Here is a 17043-nt window from a genome sequence, read left to right as displayed (position 1 = left end):
ACTGGACTATGTAAAGAGTTACCTAGAATATCTATTCACTAGATACTATCCTATTTTGGCTAAATAACTCTCTCTCTCTCTCTCTTGCTCCCCCCCTCCCTTATTCTACTTTAGAATAAGCCATAACTTTGACTATGCTCTATACTGTAGGTTCTGTGTTATGTGTTCCATGTTCTATACTGTATGTTCTATGTTTTATACTGTATGTTCTATGTGCTATGACTATGTACCGCTATAGAGGGTAGTGCATACGGCCCAGTATATCACTGAGGCCGAGCTCCCTGCCATCAAGGACCTCTATACCAGGCGGTGCCAGAGGAAGGCCCTAAAAACACTCCAGTCACCCAAGTCATTGACTTGGCAAGCGGTACAGATGCACCAAATCTGGACCCATTAGGACCCTGAACAGCTTCTGCCCCCAAGCCATAAGATTGCAAAATAGTTAGTTAAATATTTAAGCTCACTCGGACTATCTGCATTGACCCTTTTTTAAAAAAAAACTTTATTTAATGCGACAAATGATGTGGTAAATGGTGTTTTTTTATTTTTATGAATGATGATTGCAGAATCATTTTTGAAGGTACGCAGGGCACATGTCACCACGTACAAATCTTTCTGTCCATGCTGGTGCTGCAGCCTGCTATATCATCCACTAATGCAGAACTATTAAAGGCTCTGTGCACCACTTTTGTGAGATTTTTTTTTTTTTTATATATATATTTTTTATTCCGATTTTTCAGGGTGTGCTGCAGCACCCTCAGCACCCCTACTTCCTGCGACTATGTATACCTGAGACATGAAACAGATAGATGGGAGGGCATACGGGTTGGCCAAATTATTCACGTGTAATTTGTCTAAATGGGTAATGGAAATACTTCAACCACTACATCTTTATTGGACACTTTTAGTTTTTTACAGCTGTTTTTATATATCGACACAAGAACTTTCTAAATGTCCACAGAAAAATAACTGAACTTAATGGAAACATCGCTACTGTTAGTCTACACCTGTTGTTTACGACACGTGTGGCAAATACAATTGTATTTTATTTGATGTCAGCTTAACTGTTGAGTAAGTTGGAGAGTTACCATGTGTGTTATAATCGAGAGCAATGTTGGCAATCGGCGCGTAGAGAGAGAGAGAGAGAGAGAGAGAGGGAAAGAGAGAGAGAGAGAGAGAGAGAGAGAGAGAGAGAGAGAGAGAGAGGGAAAGAGAGAGAGAGAGAGAGAGAGAGAGAGAGAGAAAGAGAGAGGAGGAACTGCGTGCTTACATAGACGGCAAAACGCCTGGGGAATCGTAGGGAAGAGGAAGCCAGCCGGCTCTCTGTCTGCCTGCTCCAACTTCCTGCTCAGAAAGAGAAAAAGAAGCCAGGATCCTATTTCAGTCCAGCAGAGCCGTGTAGCCTAGCTAGACGGCAGTCAGTCAGCATGGAAAAACAAGGGGTCATACACATTTCATCATAAACGTTTTCAAGGAGTGGAAGGAAAGGCAAACAAGAGATCGCAGGTAAATGTGAAAACAAGTGACTGCGTTTTATGTTAAGTTATTATGGTTTTTCATTGTTTCTTTGATAGTGAAAAGTCAACATGGATTTTGAAAGGTAGGTTGATGAATTAGGTAAACCCGATCTCAGTTATTGTAGATTATGTGTGTGAGTAGGCCACAGGTGGACAGGTTTTTTTGTTTTCTAGTCTATACCAAAGTTCAACAGACATAAAGCTGTATGTATTGTTGCTGTTTATTCACACGTTTTACTGTAAACTCAGTGATAACAGAGGAATAGAATAGGATCTTTCAGCAAGAGAGTTTCTAGTTTGTCTGGTCTGCAGTAGACCACACAACGTTTCTACGAGCTTCCGGTTTGCATCTGTCTGGTAGAGAAAACATCTTCAAACTGTGTCAGTGAGACAGAAAAAGAAATAGACAGTATTGGAGTCTGTCTATTTCAACTCTGTATAATCTCCCGTGTGAATCGTGTTTCAGTCATACTATTCTATTCAAAAGTAAGAGAACGAGACAGACAGTTGGGTTTAATAGATCATCAAAAAGAAGACGGGTATTATGCAGAGCAAATCCAGATTCAACTCAAAACACCGCTTGGGCTTTCTGAAGCTGGTCGTATGTCACGACTGTGGGGTTCACTCGCAATCGGTGGTTGGATTTTCCAGCGAGCGACAGACTGTGAATGTGAACAGGAAGAGAGCAGATTTAGTCATGGTTAAGTTGTCTCCACACACAGCACCTAATCACATTAGGAGTTTCCGTTCCCCAAAACACTGGATGGCTTTGTGTGAACTCTGAATAACCAGGAAGATCATGGTTCATATTACAAAAGGTGACAAATCTTTTTGCACAAAACTGTGTTTAAATGATTGCTGAGGTGACGTGGAAAGTTGAACTCAATTAAATTAAATCAAATCAAATTTTATTTGTCACATGCGCCGAATACAACAGGTGAAATTCTTACTTACAAGCCCTTAACCAACAATACAGTTATGAGATAATACCTAAAAAAAAGTAAGAGATAAGAATAACAAGTAATTAAAGAGCAGCAGTAAATAACAATAGCGAGGCTATATACAGGGGGTACCAGTATAGAGTCAATGTGAGGGGGCATCGGTGTCGAGGTAATTGAGGTAATATGTACATGTAGGTTACATTAAAGTGACTATGCATAGATAATAACAGAGTGCCAGCAGTGTAGAAGGGGAAGGGGGGGCAATGCAAATAGTCTGGTAGTTTGATTAGCTGTTCAGGAGTCTTATGGCTTGGGGGTAGAAGCTGTTTAGGAGCCTCTTGGACCTAGACTTGGCGCTCTGGTTGCGCTTGCCGTGCGGTAGCAGAGAGAACAGTCTATGACTAGGGTGGCTGGAGTCTTTGACAAGTTTTAGGGTCTTCCTCTGACACCGTCTGGTATAAAGGACCTGGATGTCAGGAAGCTTGGCCCCGGTGATGTCCTGGGCTATTCGCACTACCTGTGTAGTGCCTTGCGGTCAGAGGCCAAGCAGTTGCCATACCAGGCAGGGATGCAACCCGTCAGGATGCTCTCAATGGTGCAGCTGTAAAACCTTTCGAGGATCTGAGGACCCATGCCAAATCTTTTCAGTCTCCTGAGGGGGAATAGGTTTTTAATCCATCTGGCCCTGCGGCCTTGTGAATATTAACCTTTTTCAAGGTCTTACTCACATCGGCTGCGGAGAGCGTGATCACACAGTCGTCCGGAACAGCTGATGCTCTCATGCATGTTTCAGGGTTACTTACCTTGAAGCGAGCATAGAAGTAATTGAACTTGTCTGGTTGGCTTTTGTCACTGGGCAGCTCTTGGCTGTGCTTCCCTTTGTAGTCTGTAATAGTTTGCAAGCCCTGCCACATCTGACGAGTGTCGGAGCCGGTGTAGTATGATTCGATCTTAGTCCTGTATTGACGCTTGCCTGTTTGATGGTCGGAGGGCAGCTTCCGGGTTTAGCTCGGTGTAAATGCTGCCTGTAACCCATGGTTTCTGGTTGGGGTATGTACGTACAGTCACTGTGGGGACAACGTCCTTGATTCTTCCGGGAAGAATCCCGGAACATATTCCAGTCCTGTAGTTTAGCATCTGCTTCTTCTGAGCACTTTTTTATAGACCGAGTCACTGGTGCTTCCTGCTTTAATTTTTGCATGTAAGCAGGAATCAGGAGGATAGAATTCTGGTCAGATTTGCCAAATGGAGGGTGAGGGAGAGCTTTCTACACATCTCTGTGTGTGAAGTAAAGTTAAAGTTTTTTTCCCCCTCATGCTGATTGAAATTAGGTTAAGCTGATTTAAGTTTCTCTGCATTAAAGTCCCCTGGCCACTAGGAACCATTAACATAGAATTCCCTCTCAAAACAGTCATTTGTTTTTGTCCCAGTATATGTCCAAGGGGGGGGGGAGTGTGAGAGGGACAGTTTGACTTGATCTCATGACCCAGGCAGGCAGTGAGTTGGAAGTGGAACAGGATTGGGGAAATGCGACCCATAGTGTTGGATCACCTCCCTCTCTCTACTAATGTGTCCTTGACAGTAGAATAGGAGGAAGTCCTGACTTTGACAGTTTTGTGGTTTGACAAAACAGATAGATAACTCTAGGGACAGTTTGTGCCGGAAATGTGTTCTGACGATATGTGAGTATGTTTGTGAATATGTGTGTGTGTGTACTACGTAAGTGTGTGTCTGTACGCGTGTGTACGTGTGTGTACTACATAAGTGTGTGTCCGTACGTGTGTGTACGTATGTGTGTGTGTGTGTGTGTGTGCATACGTACGTGTGGGTGCATGTGTGTGTAGGTTTGATAATGTATTCATTGATCAGGGTCAATAATATTTCACTTTCCTCATCAGAACACCGATCATTGAGTTTGTCCGAGTGTCTCGTATTAAACCAGAGCCAGTGAACAGCTTCCAAGACTATTCCCTATTAAGTGCACTACTTTAGACAAGACTATTCCCAATGATGTGCACTACTTTAGACAAGACTATTCCCCTGAAGTGCACTACTTCAGACAAGACTAGTCAGCCTGTGTGCTAGTGTGTAGACTGTGATTAACCAGGCAGACAGGAACTCATAGGACTGCACATTCCTCCATTAAAATACAAAACCCACCCTGATCGCTCCTCCTAGTCTCCCCCCCTCTCTCTCTCGGCCCGTCATACTTCCTGTAGCCTCAGCCAGGTTGGACCGCAGCATACTTCCTGTAGCCTCAGCTAGGTTGGACCGTATCATACTTCCTGTAGCCTCAGCCAGGTTGGAACGTATTATACTTCCTGTAGCCTCAGCCAGGTTGGACCGTATCATACTTCCTGTAGCCTCAGCCAGGTTGGAACGTATTATACTTCCTGTAGCCTCAGCCAGGTTGGACCGTATCATACTTCCTGTAGCCTCAGCTAGGTTGGAACGTATCATACTTCCTGTAGCCTCAGCCAGGTTGGAACGTATTATACTTCCTGTAGCCTCAGCCAGGTTGGACCGTATCATACTTCCTGTAGCCTCAGCCAGGTTAGACTGTAGCATACTTCCTGTAGCCTCAGCATACTTCCTGTAGCCTCAGCCAGGTTGGACCGCAGCATACTTCCTGTAGCCTCAGCCAGGTTGGACCACAGCATACCTCCTGTAGCCTCAGCCAGGTTGGACCGCAGCATACTTCCTGTAGCCTCAGCCAGGTTGGACCGCAGCATACTTCCTGTAGCCTCAGCCAGGTTGGACCGCAGCATACTTCCTGTAGCCTCAGCCAGGTTGGACCGCAGCATACTTCCTGTAGCGTCAGCCAGGTTGGACCGCAGCATACTTCCTGTAGCCTCAGCCAGGTTAGACCGCAGCATACTTCCTGTAGCCTCAGCCAGGTTGGACCGCAGCATACTTCCTGTAGCCTCAGCCAGGTTGGACCGTAGCATACTTCCTGTAGCCTCAGCCAGGTTGGACCGCAGCATACTTCCTGTAGCCTCAGCCAGGTTGGACCGTATCATACTTCCTGTAGCCTCAGCCAGGTTGGACCGCAGCATACTTCCTGTAGCCTCAGCCAGGTTGGACCGCAGCATACTTCCTGTAGCCTCAGCCAGGTTAGACCATAGCATACTTCCTGTAGCCTCAGCCAGGTTGGACCGCAGCATACTTCCTGTAGCCTCAGCCAGGTTGGACCGCAGCATACTTCCTGTAGCCTCAGCCAGGTTAGACCGTAGCATACTTCCTGTAGCCTCAGCCAGGTTAGACCGTAGCATACTTCCTGTAGCCTCAGCCAGGTTGGACCGCAGCATACTTCCTGTAGCCTCAGCCAGGTTGGACCGCAGTATACTTCCTGTAGCCTCAGCCAGGTTGGACCGTATTATACTTCCTGTAGCCTCAGCCAGGTTGGACCGTATCATACTTCCTGTAGCCTCAGCCAGGTTGGACCGCAGCATACTTCCTGTAGCCTCAGCCAGGTTGGACCGTATTATACTTCCTGTAGCCTCAGCCAGGTTGGACCGTATTATACTTCCTGTAGCCTCAGCCAGGTTGGACCGTATTATACTTCCTGTAGCCTCAGCCAGGTTGAAACGTATCATACTTCCTGTAGCCTCAGCCAGGTTGGACCGTATCATACTTCCTGTAGCCTCAGCCAGGTTGGACCGTATTATACTTCCTGTAGCCTCAGCCAGGTTGGACCGCAGCATACTTCCTGTAGCCTCAGCCAGGTTGGACCCCAGCATACTTCCTGTAGCCTCAGCCAGGTTGGACCGTAGCATACTTCCTGTAGCCTCAGCCAGGTTAGACCGTAGCATACTTCCTGTAGCCTCAGCCAGGTTGGAACGTAGCATACTTCCTGTAGCCTCAGCCAGGTTGGACCGTATTATACTTCCTGTAGCCTCAACCAGGTTGGACCGCAGCATACTTCCTGTAGCCTCAGCCAGGTTGGACCGCAGCATACTTCCTGTAGCCTCAGCCAGGTTGGACCGCAGCATACTTCCTGTAGCCTCAGCCAGGTTGGACCGTATTATACTTCCTGTAGCCTCAGCCAGGTTGGACCGTATTATACTTCCTGTAGCCTCAGCCAGGTTGGACCGCAGCATACTTCCTGTAGCCTCAGCCAGGTTGGACCGCAGCCTACGTCTGGCTTGAGCTGTTGTTCCTACTTTTTCAACCATCTCCTCTGTTACTTTACATTACACATACTAGTCTGCACGCTTCTATTTCACACTGTGACTTGTCTTCACACGTCACAGTGTAGGCTACTACAGTGTTATACTTGGTATACAATACATTTGGATTGATCCAGTATAGAAACATCGTGTGTTGTAAGTAGACACCATGCAACACAGGCAACAGGCTAGGAACAGCCCAGGGTCACGCTCCGGTGGCTGGCCGGTTCTCCATCCTCCAGGCTGCCGCCTGCTCCTGGACAGGACAACAACCCTGGTTCAGTGGTGGAAAAAGTACCCCATTTTCACGCTTAAGTCAGTCAAAGTAAAGATAACTTAATAAAAAAATTACTCTTGTAAAAGTGAGTCACCCAGTAAAATACTACTTGAGTAAAAATTGTTTTAAAGTATTTGATTTTAAATATACTTAAGTATTAAAAGTACATGGAATAGCTCAAATATTTAAGTATAAATAATTTCAAATTCCTTATATTAAGCAAAACCAGATGGCACGATTTTCTTGTTTTTTTAATGTTATTTACAGATAGCCAGCGGCAAACCCAGACATCATTTATAAACAAAGCGTTTGTGTTTAGTGAGTCTGACAGATCAGAGGCAGTAGGGATGACCAGGGATATTCTCTGTTTAGTGAGTCTGACAGATCAGAGGCAGTAGGGATGACCAGGGATATTCTCTGTTTAGTGAGTCTGACAGATCAGAGGCAGTATGGATGACCAGGGATGTTCTCTGTTTAGTGAGTCTGACAGATCAGAGGCAGTAGGGATGACCAGGGATGTTCTCTGTTTGGTGAGTCTGACAGATCAGAGGCAGTAGGGATGAACAGGGATGTTCGATGGATAACTGTGTGAATTTGACAATTTTCCTATCCTGCTAAGCATTTCAAATGTAACGAGTACTTCTAGGTATCAGGGAAAATGTATGGAGTAAAAAGTACAATATTTTCTTTTGGAATCTAGTGAAGTAAGAGTTTTCAAAAATATAAATAGTAAAGTATAGATACAAAAATAAACTACTTAAGTAGTACTTTAAATTATTTTTACTGAAGTACTTTACACCACTGCTCTGATTCCATGTGGATAACATCAATGGCCTGTGACCCTCTAGGTATGGACAGTGCCATCACGTTGTGGCAGTTCCTGTTGCAGCTGTTGTTGGACCAGAGCCACAAGCACCTGATCTGCTGGACGTCGAACGACGGGGAGTTTAAACTGCTCAAGTCTGAGGAGGTGGCCAAGCTGTGGGGGCTCCGCAAGAACAAGACTAATATGAACTACGACAAGCTGAGCAGAGCCCTGAGATACTACTATGACAAGGTACTACATTCATACTACACAGACAGTAAACTAAACACTACTACCACAACGTACAATTACTCACCCAGACATACTACTAGAAATAAATGAGACTAATATGAACTACGACAAGCTGAGCAGAGCCCTGAGATACTACTATGACAAGGTACAGACCTCTTGTTTGTTTGACATTTGGTTTTGATGTTACTTCACTCAAGGTACAGCTCTCTTGAATTAGAATACTCCCACGGACAATTATCTCTGCACTGTTTATTTGGCATTTCGGTCGATGTGACATTTCATGGTAACTTCATGTTGTTTGTTGTTCTTCTTTTTCAACACGAAGATCCCCACTGGCACATAGTTCCACTTCCTCTTGTTTCACCTAACAAACAGCGTAGCCCAGAGACGATGATGCATCACATACCCACACACACTAGAATTTCAGACATTTTGTAATCATTTTCGATGGCTTTGGTGGCAATTCATTTTTCTATGAATGAAATGTTGAAATCAAAATGGTTGCTTCAACATTGATAATTTAGTTATTTTATTTATTGACAATAGAAAATGAAAATATATGTTGTCTTATCAGCTCATAAATGTGTATTAAATCTTTTATGTGTAATTACATCCATGAATAAAATATTAGGGAATTCACAAAATCATTTTTCGGTTGAACCTGCACACTAATCTCATAATAATGTTCCATGTGCCCCAGAACATTATCAAGAAGGTGATCGGACAGAAGTTTGTCTACAAGTTTGTCTCGTTCCCGGAAATCTTAAAGATGGACCCAGCAGCAGTAGAGATGGGCTTGGCTTCCGGTCGGGTGACGCTCCACGAAGACCAGGACTTCCAGGACCTGGATGTAGAGGAGGAGGAGGAAGAAGAGGAGGTGCAGCAGCAGAGGAGGGCCCTGGGGGCGGCGTTGGAGGTGGCTGCGGCGGCCCAGCAGGCTGCGTGTCATAACAAGTACTTCGGCCCTGGCCTCTACTCCTCCTTCAGCATCAACACCCTCCATTCTCCTCCAGAGGAGCTGCTCCGGGCCCTGAGGGAGAGACAGCAGGACGAGGCCCGCTCCGGAGTCATCCGATTTGGGACGGGTACCACCGAGAATACTCCACCCTCACCGTCCCTCATCAAGCCTGAGCCTTCATCACAATCCTTCAGCACCCACAGGCCAGCCAAATCCTCCCCTCTCCACCATTACACCCACCACCAACACCAGCGCCACTCCCCGCCCTCCTCCTCCCCCCACAGCCATAACCCCCAGCCAGGGCCAGGCCGAGGAGGCTGGAGCCCAGAGGCTGAAGAAGATGAGGAGGGGGAGGACTCAGACCAGGGAGCCCAGCCTCTGAATCTCTCTTCTGGGCATAGAGAGAGAGAGCAGGCCCTGCAGCCTCCGGAGAAGAGGACCAGTGGTGGTAGTAGAGTTAGTGGTAGTAGTCATGGAGACAGTTGTCATGGACTCCCACCCAAAACCAATAAGCCCAAAGCCCTAGAGATCTCCGCCCCCTCCCTGCTCTTGACAGGAAGTGACATCGGCTCGATAGCCCTCAATAGCCCCGCCCTACCGTCCGGATCCCTCACCCACGCCTTCTTCACTGCACAGGTATGGTATACCTATACCTATACCACTACTTGACATGACACAGCCCCAGGGAATACTTAACACTAGCATCGTTAATAAAACCCTATTTACAACATGAAGAAGTCAGGTAAACTGATTCCACTCCATATCAGGTTGGTTGATGTTGTGGAAAGACATCTCACTCGTGAGTGATGCTAGTTGATCTTCTCTAAGATAGAGAATAGTGTTGCAGAATAGTGTTTTTCTTTGCTTCCTAACTGTACTGAGGCCTGCCTGGTTACGGGGAGATGGGGGCTGGAGTCTATCCAGACCATTACGTCAGTGTCCCCAAAGCCCAGCTAGAGCAGCAAGGCACTGCCGTGCCACAGGCCCAGACCGCTCAGCCACATCGGACCCAGTCTTCTAGATGATATGGGTATTTTTACAGTACTAATGTAACGGAGCACACGATCCAAACTCAAGCACTATTAAAAAAAATCACATCCAACTACAGATATTTCAGCGTGTGTTTTAGTTTGTGTGTAAAAAAAATCATGAGGCTTCGCTGAACCACATTTTCATCATTAGAAAGAAGACGTTGACTTCTCCACAGACAGTGGTACAGCTTATACAGAAACAACAAATGAAACACTGTTTACAGCGATGCAAAGGAAGATCAGAGGAAAAGCAAGAGATTTACACATATCCTGTCCTAGTCAGAGAGAGAGAGAGAGAGAGAGAGAGAGAGAGAGAGAAAGAGAGAGAGAGAGAGAGAGAGATAATGAGAGAGAGAGATGGTATGAAAGAGAGGGAGAGAGGGTATGAGGTGGGGGGCTAAGTGATACCATATGCTCCAATCATTCCATTAATATGAAGGGAAAGGCAGGCAGACCAGTCATGCAGGGCTGGGTCCCTCCACAACAGTGAAACCTTAACAACAATTATCCCCCTCTCCACCACACCTCACCTCCCCTCCCCACCTCACCTGCTCTCTCTCCCTGCCCTCCCACTCTCCATCTCTCTCTGCCCCCCCTATCCATCGCTCTCTCTACCCCCTCTTTCTCTCTGCCCCCGCTCTCTCTCTCTCTGCCCCCCGCTCTCTCTCTCTCTCTGCCCCCCTGCTCTCTCTCTGCCCCTGCTCTCTCTCTCTCTCTCTGTCCCCCTGCTCTCTCTCTCTCTCTCTCTCTCTCTCTGTCCCCCTGCTCTCTCTCTCTCTGCCCCCCTGCTCTCTTTCTCTGCCCCCCGCTCTCTCTCTCTGCCCCCCCGCTCGCTCTCTCTCTGCCCCCCCGCTCTCTCTCTGCTCCCCCGCTCTCTCTCTCTGCCCCCCCGCTCTCCCTCTCTCTGCTCCCCCGCCCTCTCTCTCTCTCTGCCCCCCTGCTCTCCCTCTCTCTCTCTCTCTCTCTCTGCCCCCCTGCTCTCCCTCTCTCTCTGCCCCTCTGCTCTCCCTCTCTCTCTGCCCCTCTGCTCTCTCCCTCTCTCTCTGCCCCCCTGCTCTCTCCCTCTCTCTCTGCCCCCCTGCTCTCTCGCTCTCTGCCCCCCTGCTCTCTCTCGCTCTCTCTGCCCCCCTGCTCTCTCTCGCTCTCTCTGCCCCCCTGCTCTCTCTGCCCCCCTGCGCTCTCTCGCTATCTCTGCCCCCCTGCTCTCTCTCGCTCTCTCTGCCCCCTGCTCTCTCTCGCTCTCTCGCTCTCTCTGCCCCCCTGCTCGCTCTCTCTGCCCCCCTGCTCGCTCTCTCTGCCCCCCTGCTCGCTCTCGCTCTCTCTGCCCCCCTGCGCTCTCTCGCTCTCTCTGCCCCCCTGCTCTCTCCCTCTCTCTCTGCCCCCCTGCGCTCTCTCTCTCTCTGCCCCCCTGCGCTCTCTCGCTCTCTGCCCCCCTGCGCTCTCTCGCTCTCTGCCCCCCTGCTCTCTCTCGCTCTCTCTGCCCCCCTGCGCTCTCTCTGCCCTCCTGCTCTCTCTCGCTCTCTCTGCCCCCCTGCTCTCTCGCTCTCTCTGCCCCTCTGCTCGCTCTCTCTGCCCCCCTGCTCTCTCTGCCCCCCTGCTCTCTCGCTCTCTCTGCCCCCCTGCTCTCTCTGCCCCCCTGCGCTCTCTCGCTCTCTCTGCCCCCCTGCTCTCTCCCTCTCTCTCTGCCCCCCTGCTCTCTCTCTCTCTCTGCCCCCCTGCGCTCTCTCTCTCTCTGCCCCCCTGCGCTCTCTCGCTCTCTGCCCCCCTGCGCTCTCTCTCTCTCTGCCCCCCTGCGCTCTCTCGCTCTCTGCCCCCCTGCTCTCTCTCGCTCTCTCTGCCCCCCTGCTCTCTCTGCCCCCCTGCGCTCTCTCTGCCCCCCTGCGCTCTCTCTGCCCCCCTGCGCTCTCTCTGCCCTCCTGCTCTCTCTCGCTCTCTCTGCCCCCCTGCTCTCTCGCTCTCTCTGCCCCTCTGCTCGCTCTCTCTGCCCCCCTGCTCTCTCTGCCCCCCTGCTCTCTCTGCCCCCCTGCTCTCTCGCTCTCTCTGCCCCCCTGCTCTCTCTCGCTCTCTCTGCCCCCCTGCTCTCTCTCGCTCTCTCTGCCCCCCTGCTCTCTCGCTCTCTCTGCCCCCCTGCTCTCTCTGCCCTTTTTCATTTTCCCTCCCTAGACTCCATCTGGTCTGCTGCTGGGCCACAGCTCTCTGTTATCAGGTGTCCACTTCTGGAGCAGCCTAAGTCCCGCAGCCCCTCTGAGCCCGGCCAGGCTTCAAGGACACGGATCACTGTTTCAGGTAAAAACTGGAGGGGGGGAGTGAAAGACAGAAGTGCTGAATGGACTGTGTCTTTTTGTTTACTCCCCAAGATGGGTAGTTGAGGAGGGAGTTCAGGGAGGGAGAGACAGAGGGATGAGAGAGAGAGGGAGGAGTGAAGGAGAGAGAAAGGGAGAGACAGAGGGATGGAGAGAGAGAGAGAGACAGGAGTGAAGGAGAGAGTTCAAGGGAGGGAGAGAAAGAGGGATGGAGAGAGAGAGAGAGACAGGAGTGGAGGAAGAGACAGATTTGCTTAAAGAACAGAGAAGTGCTGAATGGACAGTGTTTGTTGGGTTGATCGCCGAATCCTGTTGGTTTCCCCCTGAGGATGGATAGGTGAGGGAGTTCTTAGACTGTTGAAATTCCACTCATCTGTAACGATGACCAAACAGTTCACATGTATGCTAATGTGTGTCAGGTAGAATCAATGTTCGCATTTCTCTCCATGTCTTCCGCTCTCCAACCTCCTGACCTGCCCTGGTAAAATGTACAACCTTTTTTCACATCCCTCTCTATCACATCCCCCTCGATCACATCCCTCTCGATCACATCCCCCTCGATCACATCCCTCTCGATCACATCCCTCTCGATCACATCCCTCTCTATCAATTTGATCTTAAGTACATTTACCTGTAATTCTACATTCCAGGTCATTTTGTTTTAGATGTTCAGTGTGTGAATGAAGTGAGTTTGACTGCAATAACAGAGACGGACCTGGCTGGGTTTGTAACATTAGGAGAAGCTCTTTCGTCTCGATGTCAGTATACCTCCAGTTTCAGTGTTAACATAGGCAGAGAGGGATAGATATCCTGTGAATACTTCCTGTTTGAGCTCAGGGGAGCCGAGCCGGTCTGAACTGGTTTCGTCGAGGGCTGATCCTGGGCCGCATCCCAAATGGCACCCTATCCTCTATATAGTGCACTACTTTTAACTAGTGCATTATGTAGGAAATAGGGTGCAGTGTGGGACACAGGCCCGCTCCTCATTTTTTTTGCAGCTATCCAGCCCTCCTCTTCCTCCTCCCTTCCCAGCATCACACACCTAAGCAGCCCCTTTGTGTACAATGCATAGTTCACTCACTTCACCCTCTATAGAGCCTGTTAGGGTGGTAGAAATTATTAGGAGGGAGGGAGAGAAGGAGGGAGGGCGAGAAGGAGGAGGGAGGGAGAGAAGGAGGAGGGAGGAAGAGAAGGAAGGAGGGAGGAAGAGAAGGAAGGAGGGAGGAAGAGAAGGAGGAGGGAGGAAGAGAAGGAAGGAGGGAGGGAGGGAGAGAAGGAGGGAGGAAGAGAAGGAGGAGGGAGGAAGAGAAGGAAGGAGGGAGGAAGAGAAGGAAGGAGGGAGGAAGAGAAGGAAGGAGGGAGGAAGAGAAGGAAGGAGGGAGGAAGAGAAGGAAGGAGGGAGGGAGGGAGAGAAGGAGGGAGGAAGAGAAGGAGGAGGGAGGAAGAGAAGGAAGGAGGGAGGAAGAGAAGGAAGGAGGGAGGAAGAGAAGGAAGGAGGGAGGAAGAGAAGGAGGAGGGAGGAAGAGAAGGAAGGAGGGAGGGAGGGAGAGAAGGAGGGAGGAAGAGAAGGAGGAGGGAGGAAGAGAAGGAAGGAGGGAGGAAGAGAAGGAAGGAGGGAGGAAGAGAAGGAAGGAGGGAGGAAGAGAAGGAAGGAGGGAGGAAGAGAAGGAGGAGGGAGGAAGAGAAGGAAGGAGGGAGGGAGGGAGAGAAGGAGGGAGGAAGAGAAGGAGGAGGGAGGAAGAGAAGGAAGGAGGGAGGAAGAGAAGGAAGGAGGGAGGAAGAGAAGGAAGGAGGGAGGAAGAGAAGGAAGGAGGGAGGAAGAGAAGGAGGAGGGAGGAAGAGAAGGAAGGAGGGAGGAAGAGAAGGAAGGAGGGAGGAAGAGAAGGAGGAGGGAGGAAGAGAAGGAAGGAGGGAGGAAGAGAAGGAAGGAGGGAGGGAGAGAAGGAGGGAGGAAGAGAAGGAGGAGGGAGGAAGAGAAGGAAGGAGGGAGGAAGAGAAGGAAGGAGGGAGGAAGAGAAGGAAGGAGGGAGGAAGAGAAGGAGGAGGGAGGAAGAGAAGGAAGGAGGGAGGAAGAGAAGGAAGGAGGGAGGGAGGGAGAGAAGGAGGGAGGAAGAGAAGGAGGAGGGAGGAAGAGAAGGAAGGAGGGAGGAAGAGAAGGAGGAGGGAGGGAGGGAGAGAAGGAGAGAAGGAGGGAGAGAAGGGAGAGAAGGGAGAGGAGGAGGGAGGGAGAGAGAGAAGGAGGGAGGGAGACAAGGAGTGAGACGAGGGAGAGAGAGGAGGGAGGGAAGGAGGGAAGGAGGGAGAGGAGGAGGGAGGGAAGGAGGGAGAGAAGGAGGGAGGGCAGGGAAGGAGGGAGGGAGAGAAGGAGGAAGAGAAGGAGGGAGGGAGAGAAGGAGGGAGGGAGAGGAGGAGGGAGGGAAGAGGCACAGTCCATAGAGCAACAGGAAACCAGGATTACAGTTCCTCTGGTGGTAGCAGAGACCTGGGCTGCAGAACCTTTTGGTGGTTGTAACGGGAAGCGTTTACTCCAAACTTAAAACGTTTTCCAGGTAGGTCCCTCCCCATTTCCTTTCAGTTTGATTCCTAAAGTAAACAGTAAATGGTTTCCGTCGCAAAACGTTTTACAACAGAGTCTGACTAATGAATACACCCCTGGACAAGGCTTCTGTGAATTGGAAACATTGTGAATTTGTTGCAAGGATTGAAACACTATGGGACAGCATTATATGCAGTGTGTAGGTCTCTTCTTCATTGCCCAGCACTAGATTTAGAAAATTCAGGAGCATTGGCTAAACCCATACACCTCTTTCTCTCTCTGTCCACAGTTCCCCAGTCTAATGAATGGACACCTCCCCATGCCAAACTTGGACGGGTCCCCCTCACCCCTGCTCCTGTCCCCTGCCAATCACAAGTCATGATTCAGGCTCTCAAAAACCCAATCCAGCCCATTGGACCAACTGCCTCCTGCATCAGCAACTCTTCAATGTGAATTCCCATCAGCCTTCACTTGATTTTCTTCCAAATTTGCTTATGATTTGGAGTCTCAACCCACCCCTCCCCCCTCAGCCATCTCAACCCCCCCCCCCCCCCCCTCTGAACCCGCCTCCCCCATTTTACCCCTCCATCCATCTCACCCCCCTCTGAACCCCCCTCCCCCATCTCTAGAAGTATAATTGTGATCATCATTACAGAATGTGAAACATTGTTGTTTTCATTGTATGATATTGAATTGTATTGAATGCACTATGCTTTTCAAATAGCGCCGGCTGTGCCTTTTGAAAATGAAAGACCATTGACGTGTTTTTTGTCCCCCCCCAAAATATATATATATATATGAAGACGGGGTTCCAAAATCAATGAAAAAGCTTTGTAATGTTCTTTGTAATGTTCTTTGTAACACTTCGTAATGTTCTTTGTAATGTTCTTTGTAACACTTTGTAATGTTCTTTGTAATGTTCTTTGTAATACTTTGTAATGTTCTTTGTAATGTTCTTTGTAACACTTTGTGATGTTCTTTGTAATGTTCTTTGTAATGTTCTTTGTAACACTTTGTAATGTTCTTTGTAATGTTCTTTGTAATGTTCTTTGTAATGCTCTTTGTAACACTTTGTAATGTTCTTTGTAATGTTCTTTGTAATACTTTGTAATGTTCTTTGTAATGTTCTTTGTAACACTTTGTGATGTTCTTTGTAATGTTCTTTGTAATGTTCTTTGTAATGCTCTTTGTAACACTTTGTAATGTTCTTTGTAATGTTCTTTGTAACACTTTGTAATGTTCTTTGTAATGTTCTTTGTAATGTTCTTTGTAACACTTTGTAATGTTCTTTGTAATGTTCTTTGTAACACTTTGTAATGTTCTTTGTAATGTTCTTTGTAATGTTCTTTGTTTATACTGGAGCGGATCTATACAGTATATATTCTGTATAATGTTATATTGGTCTTGTTTTGAATAAAACTGAAGCATTGAATGCTGTAACGCTGCCGTCTTCAGTTATACAGCAGAGTGTATCGTGTGTGTGTACTTACACTCATTTTAATTTGTTGCAAGGATTGAAAGGCAAGTCAGTTAAGAACAAATTCTTATTTTCAATGACAGCCTAGGAACAGTGGGTTAACTGTCTTGCTCAGGGGCAGAACGACAGATTTGTACCTTGTCAGCTCGGGGATTTGAACATGAAACCTTCCGGTTACTAGTCCAACGCTCTAACCACTAGGCCACCCTGCCGACCCCCTAGAAGAAGTAAGGGAACAGGAGCCTAACAGACCAGACATTTACATATAATCTTCAGTTTAATTTTCTTACTCTGAAAAAAAATCTCAAATATAAAAGGAGGGCATCCCTTATGACATGCAACACTAATAATAATGATCCACAAATAACGTCAAAGTAATAATATCATACCAAACATCTGGTATGTAACGCTGTTAAATCGACCGACTCCCTACTGTGTTCACTAGGAGAGCTGGGCCCTGTATTCACGAGGCAGTTCAGAGCAGGAGTGCTGATCTAGGTTCAGGTACTAGTTTTTTTTTTTTTTTGCTTTGACAAATCAAGACTATAATTGATTTAATGAGACTGGTGATTCATTTTAAAGGTCAACCCTCCATTTTTCTGGTGTTTTGTGGTGGAAAACCAAGCGGGTTGAGCGTACCACATCAACCCTGTCATTATCCATAGATAGGCTAAAAATGTTTTAACAAATCAATTTTTATTGATGCACACCTCAAGCTTCCATTCCCCCTGTCACAAAGGGTTTATGGCTGATTTAAGTTTAAATTGTCAGCCCCGG

At 48.2% G+C, this 17043-nt stretch overlaps 1 protein-coding gene across 2 annotated transcripts; it reads left to right on the top strand.

Moving 5' to 3' along the window:
• The first annotated feature begins 1258 nt into the window (after positions 1-1258).
• On the top strand, positions 1259-16254 carry LOC110500345 (ETS domain-containing protein Elk-3-like). Of its 2 annotated transcripts, XM_036959842.1 has the most exons (5): positions 1259-1506; positions 7753-7961; positions 8662-9555; positions 12114-12236; positions 15079-16229. In XM_036959842.1, the coding sequence occupies exons 2-5, from the start codon at positions 7755-7757 to the stop codon at positions 15169-15171; spliced, it is 1317 nt and encodes a 438-aa protein (XP_036815737.1). In that variant the 5' UTR covers positions 1259-1506; positions 7753-7754; the 3' UTR covers positions 15172-16229. The 2 variants fall into 2 exon arrangements, with proteins under 2 accessions (XP_036815737.1, XP_036815746.1); XM_036959851.1 differs by lacking the exons at positions 1259-1506; positions 7753-7961 and adding an exon at positions 8032-8106 and having other exon boundaries at positions 15079-16254.
• The last annotated feature ends 789 nt before the right edge of the window (positions 16255-17043 follow it).

This window comes from Oncorhynchus mykiss, chromosome 2, assembly GCF_013265735.2.
Source record: "Oncorhynchus mykiss isolate Arlee chromosome 2, USDA_OmykA_1.1, whole genome shotgun sequence".
Taxonomy (NCBI): domain Eukaryota; kingdom Metazoa; phylum Chordata; class Actinopteri; order Salmoniformes; family Salmonidae; genus Oncorhynchus; species Oncorhynchus mykiss.
The sequence above is the reverse complement of the archived record's forward strand: the minus strand, read 5'-3'. Positions and strand labels throughout refer to the sequence as shown.

Bases quoted from the DNA above. Each gene is read 5' to 3' on its own strand.
- LOC110500345 (XM_036959842.1), top strand. From the start codon at position 7,755: ATGGACAGTGCCATCACGTTGTGGCAGTTCCTGTTGCAGCTGTTGTTG. The intron at 7,962-8,661 runs GTACTACATTCA...CATGTGCCCCAG, and splicing joins TGAGATACTACTATGACAAG to AACATTATCAAGAAGGTGAT. The intron at 9,556-12,113 runs GTATGGTATACC...TTCCCTCCCTAG, and splicing joins ACGCCTTCTTCACTGCACAG to ACTCCATCTGGTCTGCTGCT.